This window comes from Notechis scutatus, chromosome 6 (assembly GCF_049901735.1).
Source record: "Notechis scutatus isolate UNSWTSFEM ecotype Mainland chromosome 6, rNotScu1.2, whole genome shotgun sequence".
NCBI classification, from domain to species: Eukaryota; Metazoa; Chordata; class Lepidosauria; order Squamata; family Elapidae; genus Notechis; species Notechis scutatus.
In genome coordinates, this window is record NC_142014.1 from 66833663 (window position 1) to 66846660 (window position 12998).

The 12998-nt window shown below is 39.9% G+C and overlaps 1 protein-coding gene across 1 annotated transcript in view; it reads right to left on the reverse strand.

Moving 5' to 3' along the window:
- Window positions 1-12998, reverse strand: part of CACNA2D4 (calcium voltage-gated channel auxiliary subunit alpha2delta 4) — a 196418-nt gene that overhangs the window by 19564 nt on the left and 163856 nt on the right. The window contains exons 30-33 of the mRNA XM_087968608.1: window positions 10228-10272; window positions 8383-8445; window positions 5790-5860; window positions 3429-3504 (exon numbers count right to left, since the gene is read on the reverse strand). Of these exons, the coding sequence (XP_087824734.1) occupies window positions 3429-3504; window positions 5790-5860; window positions 8383-8445; window positions 10228-10272 (255 nt within the window). The remainder of the gene's footprint in view (window positions 1-3428; window positions 3505-5789; window positions 5861-8382; window positions 8446-10227; window positions 10273-12998) is intronic.

Below are 12998 nucleotides of genomic sequence, written 5' to 3' on the forward strand. Positions count from 1 at the left end.
AAACCTCAACAAGACTTCTAAAAGATACATTTTAACTGAAACTTGGCTACAAAATAGTAGAACCCCAGGAAGAGAAAGTGGAAAAAAGAAGCACGAAGAAACAGCTTGGGAGTATTTGGATTACTTGGTGATCTCTGGATTCTTGGTTATTGCATTTGAATGACTAAAATCAATCGGGTGGTTGTTTAAAAGTGTTTTAAAATGGCACTACTTTTAGATGAACTAAAAATGGAACTTAAAAAGTACAAAGAAGATGCACAAGAAGGGAGAGGTTCTTTTGGCTTCGTATTTCAATTCTTAGAAATGGAGATCTGGAACTATGAGAAACAACAAGAAATGCCTGCAGAACAAGAAGACTGGGACAAAGAAGAAGGCATCTTTAATGAACAAGTAATTTTATGTGTGGGGGGGGAACGGAAAGGGGGGAAGAGAATAAAAAGTTTAAGATTTGAAAAAACAATCAAGAAAAGGAATAATAACTTGAAAAATAAGTATAATATTAGAAAGCAACAGAAGAGAGGAATACAGAAGAGAGAATTAGAACTAGAGAGACAAGGGGGTAAAAGGGGGAGGGAGAAGAAGAGAGGGAAGAAGGAAAGGAAAAGAAGTTATAAAGGACAGAAACAAGATATGGAGAAACAGGGCCTATTTAGAGATAATGGGTGAAAATTTAATTGAAAAAGGGATTCTGCAAAGGTACATAAGATAGTATTGTTATATTAGAAATAGAAATAATTTTAGAAAATATGAAACAATGTATGATTAAAATGATGGATAAAATAGTTATTGTAATCTAGTGAAATGTTTGTTAATAAAATGAAATAAAATGAATGAGAGAATTGAATTAGGAAAAGATGGGAACATTTTAATTATTTAATGTTTTATAAAATATAAGCGAAGAGAAACGGGGAAAAAAAATTAACTATGGAAAGCTTATAAGTGTTCCCAAGGAAGTATGATATTTAATTGAAAAGTAATGTTAAAAATGTTAAGAATGAATATTAATGATAGAATTGAACTGGAATGGAATGAGTGTTTTAATTACATATATTTATAATCACTTTTTAAGAATATAGTGTGTATTTTAAGAATGCACCAAGCAGAATTCGATTGGAAGTTATGTATTATATTGAATGTTATAACCTCAAGGTATATATTGAAGCTTAAATAAGAGTTGAATGGATAAAATTAAAAGATACCAGTTTCAAACTTGATGCCTTAACCACTACACCAAATTGTCTCTTTACAAATTAGTTAAACCCAGCCAAATAAAACAAATTAATGCAACCATAGTAGAAAATCCTATTGTTACTAGGTAAAGGAACCTATTATGAAATTTCTTGGAGCTAACAGTATCTTTCTGGATTTTCTGTATAGAATGGAGCTAGTAAGTTTAAGGGTTTGCTAGTCAAATATGGTTCTAGAATGGTGCAATGTAAGATTACTGTAATCTGAGCCATATAAGGTTTATTTGCTAAAGAAACAAATGCACAAATAAAGCAAGAACTGAAAGAATGAAAAGTTCACCCTTCACTTTCCCAACCTAGAATGAATTTGCCTGGTAACATCCATCTTCCCTAAATTAATATATATGCGCTGTCACTTGTCCAGTACAAATAACTCATGGGAGAGATCACAGAATCAAGGCCGTAGTACTCAGCCAATTCATCTTAAAAGTGTTCTCTCCCCCTCTGTCCCACTAAACCTGGCTTATTCCTTTTGCATGAACCTCATTTGCTCAGGTTTTAACTGCACCCAGTTGCCAGAGGAAGATTGTATGGAAACTACCTGCTTTGCAGAAGTACGACTCAAAAAATGAACAAATGAATGGAATGATTTACACCCCTCCTTCCATTCAGGAACTCCAGGTGATATTTGTAATGCTTCCTTCAAGTGTCCATTGTTTTTACTTCTGCTCTAGCAGAGTGCAGGGACTGGAAGCAAAATGACAGTGGAAATCTAATGTTACCCCATGAAATCCAGCAATTTTATGAGAATCCTTTCTCATAGAACTCAAGCCTTTTGAACTTGGCTGCGGAAAGGTTTTAATGTTTATCTTCAACACTAACCAATTTGTCCACCAACACAACGAATACAGAGTAGAAATCCCACCCTGTTCTAAAGTACTGTCTAATTCAGGGGTGTCAAACTCGCGGTGTCACAGCGGTGTCATGTGACATACCTCGACTTTCCCCCCTTCCCTAAACTGGGCACGGGCGTGGCCAACACATGATGCATCCAGCCTGCGGGCTGTGAGTTTGACAGCCCTAGTCTAATTGCTTGCTAGTCTTCATGGACAGATGCTCAGATGGATGTACAGCTTTTTTATTTCAGAATACTCTGCCAATTATAGAATGGGGAAAAAAAACATATATAGATGGAAATGCCTCGTCCTCTTTATCTGCCTTTGTCTGCAGGAGGAAGGAGAACTTTTCTGACAGTAAAAACAATTAATCAATGGAATAGCTTGCCTCCTGGAGTTGTGGGTGCTCCATCACTGGAGGTTTTCAAAAACAGACAGGGCGACCATTTGACCAGGATGATATAAGGTCTCCAGGAATTTGACCAGAAACAAAACAGTTTTTTGACCAGAAGATCTGTCAGGTCTCTTCCAGTCCTATGATTATATATTCTGGCTTTTTCTTTTGTTCTGGGAGGACAAAAAGAACTAATCTCTTCAGAAAGAAAATGTCATGCCCCTATCGGAGTTTGAATCTGAGAAGGAAGATGAACAGCTAACAGGGAGTAGGAGTGTGGCTCCGTTGGCTGTGGAGGAAACTGGGGAAGGGCTGGGCAGAGCAGGAAAGAGGTAGAACAAGGGAGAAGGAGTTCAGAGAAAGACCCAGGCCCACCTAGGGCATGCAGGGAGGAACAGAGAAGAGAGCAACGTGGGTTGTGTGTGGCTTATGGGGGAGGAAAGGGCCCGATTCCCTTCATTAGCCACACTTGGGGCTAGTGAATGAGAGTTTAAAAGAGTTGCAAGCTGTGTGGCGTCTGCTGGGAACAAACATGAGTTTATCTTGTGTTGATTTTGGTTATCTGTGTTCCTGGCATCCTCCCAACCATGTTGAATTACTGCGTTCCTTCACATCTGAAATTCTTTCTCTTGCCCTGCCAGACTAATTACCTCATCTTGCCTTGATTGGACTTATGGTTACAGTTTTTGTAGACCACGTTTTGGACTTGATTCTCTGCAGCCAAAGGCTGCCCCTGGGAGAGTTTTTCTCCAGCCAGAGGGTAACCAGGACATTGGGGACAAATTTGGAGCTAATAAAGGAACTCCTACTGATTATCTGACTGTGTTGCCTTTGTGCCACGCCCTAGGTCATCACAGAAAAGCATTTCTGAGTTTCTTTGCACTGTTCTGTTCTATGTTCCAAGCCTGCCTGTGACTTCATGATGGTGGTTTATGATACAGAGATACTTACACTGAGAAGAGGACGGGCACCACTGTAATGGTGATGGGGCGCTTTACACATGGCTTGATAATCAAACATCTTCACTCTGCAGAAACACAAAAGTGACCATGAGCTGTTGTGTAGGACAGTGTTTCTCAACTTTGGCGGGTTTAAGTTGGGTGGATTTCAACTCCCAGAATTCCTTAGCAAAGCTGGTGGGGATTCCATTGGAATTTATACTAAAAGCTATCCATTACCCACCCCGATGCTGCTTGATTAGCAATGGCATTTCAAAGTGTTTTTTTCAGAGTTCTGCTCTTCAGGATCCTTTTTAGTGGAAATGGCACAAATTAATCAAGGTATGTATGCTACAACTGCATTATAGTCTCATAGGGGCAAACATATTCTTCTGCCTTGCATATGACTTTAGGCTAGGTTTAAATTCAGTTAATACACAGAGCTAACTTTAGTTCATACTTTAAGCAAATACCTAGAGTACATTTGTGCCACCAGCTGGGTATTGCACAGCAAGATTTAATACTATGTATAATGTGTTATCTGCAATTTTCCAAGAAGAGATTTCTTACTACATTTGCAATGTGCACTTGTTATGTGAAAAATCTTATATATTATTTACCAAAATAACCACAGCTACTATACTATTCACTCCAAAGTCCTGAAAGTCATTTCTGACAAAGAATTGCATCTCAGCCACTTTTCCTACCTAGCTCTAGTGCAGGGGTGGGCAAACTACGGCCTGTGGGCCACATCCGGCCCGTTGGTCTTTTTAATCCGGCCCGCCGAAGATTGGTACAGAATTAAGGTTTGATGTGAATGATTGAATGATTGCATTCATTTGATTTTGACTTGTAATGACAGGCATTTCGACACCAGGTGGCGGCCCGTCTGTCAAATTTTAAAAGTCAATGTGGCCCCCGAGCCAAAAAGTTTGCCCACCCCTGCTCTAGTGGCTGTGTTATTTTCTGTGACCAGACTCAAATTATACTGAATGTTATGCAAGATAGCTCTGGCTGCACTCCTTGTATCTTCTTTGGTTGTATCTACCTGACTTGGACCCTTTGCATATTAGTGTAGGGCTATGTAAGTTATTTTCATCTACAGTGAGTGGCAGTGAATTTTGATGGTTCCAGATAACAGATTTTTCAGAAACATGGCCTTTGAACCTGAAATCCGTGGCAATCAAAAGTTCTATACTATACCAACATAAAACTAGTATTTGTAGGCACCAAACAGATTGAAATAGCAAGGAATCAAGTGGGGATAATCCACAGGGTAACATCTGTCCCTTTCATTCTGATTTTCATGCTGGAACTGATAATATATGAAATGTCCAAGTTTGAAACATGAATAAACCAGAATTGGTTATTCTGATAAATATAGGAATGTTTGAAACTGTTTTCTTGACATCTTGCTAGCTGCATTTCAAAATATGGGTGGTGAAATATATTGATATTAAATATTGCACCTATAATCATGTACTTTGCATTTTGTAGTTGCCAAAGTGAGTGAGACAAGACCTGCAGTTCTTTAGAACAAATATGCATTATAGGGAACATAGCTAACAACAAAACCAGGATTTTATTCATTCATTTATTTATATTCTCCCTTATTTTTAAGGTGGGAAACATATCCAACACACCTTCCTCCTCCTAATTTCCCCACAACCACCCTGTAAGTTGAGTTAGGCTGACAGTGAAAGTTCTGGCCCAAAGTCACCCAGCTGGCTTTCAAGGACTAGAACTCATGGTCTCCTCCTTTCTAGCCTGGTGCCTTAACCACTACACCAAACTGGCTCTTCCACTATTGTCCACTATCTTCATCCTGTCTTTCTTTATTTTAGTCTGTAGTATTATTGAGAATAAAGGACTTTCAGAGCATAAGAAGAGCAACTTAGGTCCCTAGTCAAAGTTCTTGCTTGGGGATCCCAACATCAATTCTCATTTAGAAAACGAGTGGCTACACTGAGAGAACCTATGGCTTGCACCCACACACCCAATACTCTCAGCCATGGTGACTCTGGGGCACCTTCAAAGTGGTGAAAGAACATGGCAGGTGGCCAGAATTTCCAGATCTGAGATGCCAAATCCCAGACAACGACTAAATGGCAGCACAGAGTTCCTGCTTTAAACTCTCTTCTGATGACAATTTTACCCTGCCCCTACCCATTATGCCATTGGGTTCCTCTATAGAGATGTCCTGATCTACACAATTAGCATTGGAAGATTCTGAGTCTAGCTAATTCTCTTGTGTCTATGGGTCTTTAGGCAGTTCCATCCTTGTTTTAATTATATTTATGCTGTGAAGCATTTTGCTTCAGACAGGGTCTTCTTTGAAAAGAGGTGAATATAAGGAAGAGATTATGACACTTACTTTCTGAGCATTCCCATGTTTGCGAGCTGAGTTGTAACAGAACCATCTACTTCTCCCAAGAATTTTCCAAGCTGCAACCACAAGCCAGTATGATATAAAAATAGAGTTTCTGGAGAATTTTTAAATCATAGGTTTTGTTTTGCAGGGCATTCTTAAGCAGATGTGTTTAATATTCACCAATAACACAATAGCAATACAATAGGCTAAATAACAGTAATAATACAACAGGATAAAATAGATTGTTATCCTTGGTTTGAATTGGCTTTTTAAAAAAGTGTCTTAGCATGTTGCAAACAAGTCTGTTGATTTGTGTATAGTTCAGTATATTTTGTGAAACTGAAAAAGGGTTAATTTAGTAACCAGGTTTATAGATGTTGTGTGAATGTTGTCAGGCTGCAAGGCGAAGTACTTACTGATTATTATGTAGCAAACCCTTTAAGGTCATAATGTTCCACTATGTACTTAAATTGTTTGGGGGGAAAGTGAAAGCATAGTAGGACACATTAAATTGAAAAAAACTGAGGTCCATGCTCAGTTTAGCTTTGAATTCACTATCTATGTTCTTGTAATCAGGCTGAGTAAATTTGCATAGCAAATGACACCAAATTTGCTAAACCTGTTAGAGTTAACATTTTGTGGTTGACTGGGCTTGTTAAGCAAATCCAGTTCATTGGTTAACATACCCAGAAAATGAGTAAATCTGTACAGTTTGCTGGTTGGAGGATGCTGTATGAACACAGTGTAAGACTTCAGATCATTGGAGACTGAGGCAAGCTTTAGACAAACCATTATGTGTTGCCTTCAACGTGCAAGATAGTAATAATGGCCTACTTTGTAACGATGAAGGAGAGAATAAATGCAAAGAGTTTGAACACTTGATGTATTATTCAAATAGTGCTGCTTCTGCTGAGATGGAAGGTATCAAAGCAATTAAGCTATTTTGTTCAAATCTCCTTGTAGTTTAAGGTCATTTTAGCCCAAGGAAGTTTCTGATGGGATAGGAAGCATGCACCCTACTTAACATCCTTGTGTTTTCCAGTTCTAATACTGGAAAGGCTCTGCAACCTTCTTCCTTTTCTTACCTTTTCTTTGCCCAGATCTTTACATTGCAGCAATATTGTGCTTGAATCATATTAGAATATTATTATAATGCATTAGTATGTGGATAAGATCTCTGACATCAATCAAAACATTTTGTTTACTCAAGATACATTTAGTCTGACTTGGCTTTGTCAAAGTAGGAGTTGACAGGTTCCTTAAAACTCTTCAGTACTTACTTATATGCATCTAAACATAGTTTTAAAAAACAGGTACTTTTGTCCTAGCAGTTAAGAAGCTGAGTTTGCTGATCAAAAGGTTGGCAGTTCAACACCCAAGTACCGCATGATGGGGTGAGCTCCCATTCCTGCCCTAGCTCCTGCCAACCTAGCAATTCAAAACCATGCAAACACAAGTAGATAAATAGGTACCACTTTGGTGAAAAGGTAATTGCGTTCCATGTGCCTCGGCATATAGTCATGCCAGCCATATAACCATGGAAGTGCCTTCAGACAATGTTGGTTCTCTTGGCTAAATAATGGAGATGAGCACCATTCCCATTAGACATGACTGCACAGGGGAAATTTTTCCTTTTATCTTTACTTAGTGTTGAGACACCACAGAAGGAATTTTGCACGTAACTCCATGCCATTCTTCCTAACAATGAAAACCTACACTTTCAATGTGAGATGATATCTCAGCCATGGTAGTCTAATGGCAAGCTTTGTTTCACTGGGGCTTTGAGTGCCATGACAGGGTTGCACTCCAAACATTGATGGGATATGACAAAGTATATACAGCTAGGACAAGAACAAAAATTGATGTATTTATTTGATCCTTCCATTTCAAATGATTAAATGCAGGTGACATAATTACCTCACATGTAATGAATATTTCTCATTTTCTGCAATAAAAAAACCAGGTGGCATTCAGTATTGTATGTCAGGCTTTGCAGGAGGGTAAATGTGGGCAACCTTGGAAATACAGGTAATGATCCAGTGATGGTGAACCTATGGCACATGTGCCACAGGTGGCACGCAGAACCATTTGTGCAGGCACACGAGCCCCAGCCAAATGTACCTCACTGCGCATGCACGCACCTGCCAGCTGATTTTTGGCCCATTTGAGGCCTTTTTTGGTCTCCCAGAAGCCTGAGGGAAGCCTCTGCAGCCTTTAGAGGCCGAAAAACAGGCCCGTTTCATCACTTCCTGTATTTCTGGAAATACAGGAAGTGATGAAACAGGCCCATTTTTCGGCCTCCAAAGGCTTCCTTGCAGCCTCTGGGAGGGTGAAAAAGGCCTCAAAGGTCAAAAATCAGCTGGGAGGCATGCACATGCAGCGCAAGTAAGGGGGCGGGGATTGCATGCGCATGTGCAGGGGCCATGCCCCCCACACACACATTGCCTTCTGGGTGCTGGCAAGCGAGCGCGCACGCATGCACAATTTTCGGTAGAGGAGCCCAAAAAGGCTAGCCACCAATCTCCTAGTCTGACCGTTTTATTCAGTCTTTCTCCTGATAACTAAGATCAAGAGCCACTCATTCATTCCTTCTTACCTGTTTGGAGATTTTGGAAACAAGTATGAATCCATTGTTATCAATAAGGTAGCAATTCAATTTCTGCAGGAGGAAAAAGACAGATTCTTCAGAAAAAAGGTTAAACTTTGGGGAGAAGATTTAGGTCAAGAATAGACCCCAAGAGTAGCATTTCCATGTTGAGGGGTGCATTCCTGCAAGAATAATCTGTTGGAGGCATCCCTATGGGAAAGACCAGGTAGGGGTGAAACAAGCCATGGAGTGACCAGAATCAAAATAGGTGGGATTAAGCATTCTCTTTTTATGGCACCTCTTTTAAGTTTCTCTCTCCTGAAAACTACATAAAGGTAGACTAAGGGTTAACAATCTCAACACTTTTAGATGAGAGGCTCAGTTTAGATCTCTGGCAAGAGCAGTCTTTCGGTTGGTCAACTATAGACTAGGGAGAAGGATAGGAAAGGAAAAAAGAAAAGAAAGAAGGAAAGGAAAGGAAAGGAAAGGAAAGGAAAGGAAAGGAAAGGAAAGGAAAGGAAAGGAAAGGAGGAAAGGAAAGGAGGAAAGGAAAGGAGGAAAGGTAAGATAAGGAAAGGTAAGGAGGAAAGGACAGGAAAGGAAAAAGGAAGGAGAAAAGATGAGTTTTAGCCATTTTGGGTTTTACCCTACCCATGTTGCTTTTCACCACTCCTTGAGTCCATCATAAGTATAATATACTAGAAGGAATACAACATTTACTGAAAATAAAAGGTTCTACAGCCTTTATCTTTTTATGTCAATGAGGCAGACCTATGAAAAACTATTTATTTACACTTGTTTATCAGATTTCTACATACCTTCATCTGGAATGACTCTAAGCAATCTAGATAAAATAATATTTTAAATGCAACAATTCTGCATAACAAAAACTATGGTTGGCCCTAACTTTGGTCTCCATAGGCCTTCCAAAGTGCCCTGGCTTCTTGTGTCTTTGGAAACCTCTAAGAATCAGGGGGAACATTATTTTGGGAGAAAATAGAGAGCTCCCCCCAGATAATGCTCACTTTCACGATTTCTCCTGTTTCAACTCACAACCATTTGGGATTTTCAGCCTGCTATCCACCATCATATCTAATCTGATTTTCAGGTAAAGCAGTCATGCGATGCTCTATAAATAACCATCTTTTGTTATCCCAGTCTCATTTGTAAAAACATCATAAGAAAGACAAGCAGTAGGTGAATAGTGATGCTGGCTCCCCTCTTAGGCTGGATTCAGGCTGCCTATACAGGGTGAAAGTATTTATTTATTTTGTCAAGCAATTATAAGATAACAGGTATAAGTATAAACATAGTTATGAATACATGAAATGGATAAATATAAGAAAAATAAAAAGAAACAATAGGACAGGGATGGTAGGCACATTGGTGCGCTTATGCATGCCCCCTACAGACCTCTTAGGAAAGGGGTGAGGTCAATAGTAGACAGTCTAAGGTTAAAGTTTTGGGGGTTTGGGAAAGAAACCACAGAGTCAGGTCGAGTATTCCAGACATTGACCATTCTGTTGCTGAAGTCGTATTTCCTGCAATCAAGTTTGGTGCGGTTTACCTTGAGTTTGTATCTATTGTGTGCTCTTGTATTGTTATGGTTGAAGCTGAAGTATGCATTGACAGGACATTGGAATGTATAATTTTATATACTATACTTAGATCGGACCGAAGGCGGCGTAGTAATAGGTTTTCTAGGTCTAGAATTTCAAGTCTGGTGGAATAAGGAATTCTGCAACGAGTAGAGGAGTGGAGAACTCTTCTTGTGAAATATTTCTGGACAAAGTAAATTTGGCCCTGAACCACTGAATTACAGATATGAGCAAAACCAAAGTCTGAGCAACTTACATCATCACGGCAGTTCATTGGACAAAAGCCTTCCACATTATTACACTGTAAAAGAAGAGAAAGAGTTTAAATAATTTCTTATTTTAAGATGCGTTTTCCTGAGCTGAACTTCATCTGGATTTATGGAATATTCCTGTCTAATTCTAGTACTGCTCATATTATTCAGGTGGATTAAAAAGAACTTCCTATCATAGTGTTCCTCTGACTGGGTCCATCCTGATTACTTTGACCACTAGCAATAACAATAAATATCAGCAACACTGACCATGAATCTGGTAAGTATTTAAATATTTGTTTATTTGGGGATACAAGTAATATGCAAGATATTTATGGAAAAGACTGGGTTGCAATTGAAATGTTGATGTTTTTACTTATTAAAAAAAGTCCCTTATGGAATAATACTGTAATAAAAATAGCTGGTAAATCTTTGAGTAAATCTGGGCTTTTTATAACATTGTATTTACCTGATAAGAAAATAAGGTTTCTACCCGAAACTATAATCTGTGAAACAGATCATCCTAGACTGGCTAAAAACAATGTTGAAAACAAGCAAAGGGATACAAGTATAAATGCTACACATATCCCTGCTGAGCAGCCCCGAAGACTTGGGATTACAGGTACTCCTTGATTTACAACTAGTCCTTGATTTACAACCATTTGTTTAGCAACTATTCAAAGTTACAATGGCACTGAAAAAATAGCAACAGCAATAGTAGCACTTAGACTTTCACAGTGTGTTACTGTTGTTGTTCGCCGGCAGCCTGTGCAGATGGCAGCGGAATCGGACAGTGAGGAAGAACGGGGACCAGTCCGGGAGTCTGGAGAGGACTCGGACGAGGGTCCTGCATCCAATGCAGAGATGGGGCCAGGATCATTTGGGAGTGGGGTGCTGACTCTGGAGCCTCCGGAGTCTGGCAGCAGCGAAGCAGAGGAACAAGGAGAGCATGTGCATGTGTGCACAGAGCTGCTAGAAGGTGAGAGCAGTTGAAACAAAAGGGGCAACTCAGGAGTAAGGCTGGGAAGTGATTGCCCCTCCCATAATGTATAAAGGACAGGCAAAGATGATGAAACCTTTGCAGGAAGCAAAGTCATTTGTTCGGTTCAAACTCATTCTTAAAGCTCTTTGTACTTTGGCTGATTTTCTTTCTAGTTCATTTGACACTTCTGTTGTTGGCAGCACTTCACAGGAAAGCAAGGTGGGTGCTTATCTCGAAGGACTGTTTGAGATTCATTACCAGCTGGGAATGAAAATAATTCCCAGCATTGCAATAAAACAAGACTTGTTTCTAAAATAAGCGTGTGTGTAATTACAGTCTCAGAAGCCTTGGTCAGAACAGTTACAGCCCTCTTTAAGCAATTTATAGCATCCGCATATTGCCCTCAACAATCTGGGTCCTCATTTTACCCACCTTGGAAGGACGGAAGGCTGCGTGTGAGATTCAACCTGCCAAATTGCAGCCAGCTGGCAGTCAGCAGAAGTAGCCTTCAGTACTGCACTCTAACCACTGCGCCACCCCGGCTCATCAAAAAGCGACTTATGACTGGTTTTTGCACTGATGATCGTCCCAGCATTCCCATGGCCACGTGATAGTATTGGCTTCTTGGCAACCAGTATTTATTTACAACGGTTGCGGTGTCTCAGAGTCAGGTGATCATTATTTGCAACCTTCCCAGCTGGTTTCCGACAAGCAAAGTCAATGGGGGAAGTTGGGTTGGCTTAATGACTGCATGATTCACTTAACCACTCCAGTGATTCACTTAGCAACCATGGCAAAAGAGGTCATAAAATTGAGTGTGACTCACTGAACTACCAACTTGCCTTGCAATGGAAATTTTGAGCACCAATCGTGGTTGTAAGTGGTATACTGTACTTACGATGTGTTACTTACCTGGAGACTTTTATCCTTTTTGCAATATCTCTGCTTTCCTTCTTTCTTTCTCTCCTCGATTAACTTTCCTTTTTTCTACATCTCCACCCAGATTTGTTCCCCCACCTTCACTCTCTTCCCATTGCAGCTACAGATTCATCTCACCCTATTTTTATCCTATTTCTGTGTCTGTGTTTATCTGTTCAAACAGTGTGCCCTGGATATTAGTGCTCATGTGACACAGTAACACTTGTTAATATCAAGTCCTTAAAGTGATTGGCCCAGAATAAAAAGCATTTCCACCAAGAAAAATACCCAACAGTGGGCCTAACACAAGGCCAGAGAGCAGCCTTAATCAGAAAAAACATTTGAGCTCCTGGAATCTATGATAAAATGAGGTATCCACCAAGCATTTAGAAAGGAAATATCTATAAGGTGCTCTACATATAGAAGACACTACATACAGGGGTGGGATTCTACCAGTTCACACCTATTTGCTAGAATCGGCTGTTAACATTCTAAGCAGTTCAGAGAACTGGTTGTTAGAAGAAATTACTGGCCTAGTCCTGTAAGGAAGGAAGGAAGGAAACATTCTGATGTTGCTTACAGAAACTGCCTCTCTGTTAACCCTTATTACATTCTTGGCAGGACTAGACTTCCTGTCTCAGGAACTTCTCTGGAGTTTTTTTTCCCCCTCCTTCGCTGGTACTTTGCTTGTGTGGAATGACCGTTCAAAGTTACAATGGCACTGAAAAAATGACTGTTTTTCACACTTATGACTGTTGCAGCATCCCCACAGTCACGCCAAGCGAGGAGATGTGTGCCTCGATGTGAGTGATATTGAGTTGGCCAGCCAATAACATGACCACCAAGCCACGTCCACCCAGTCACATGACCACCAAG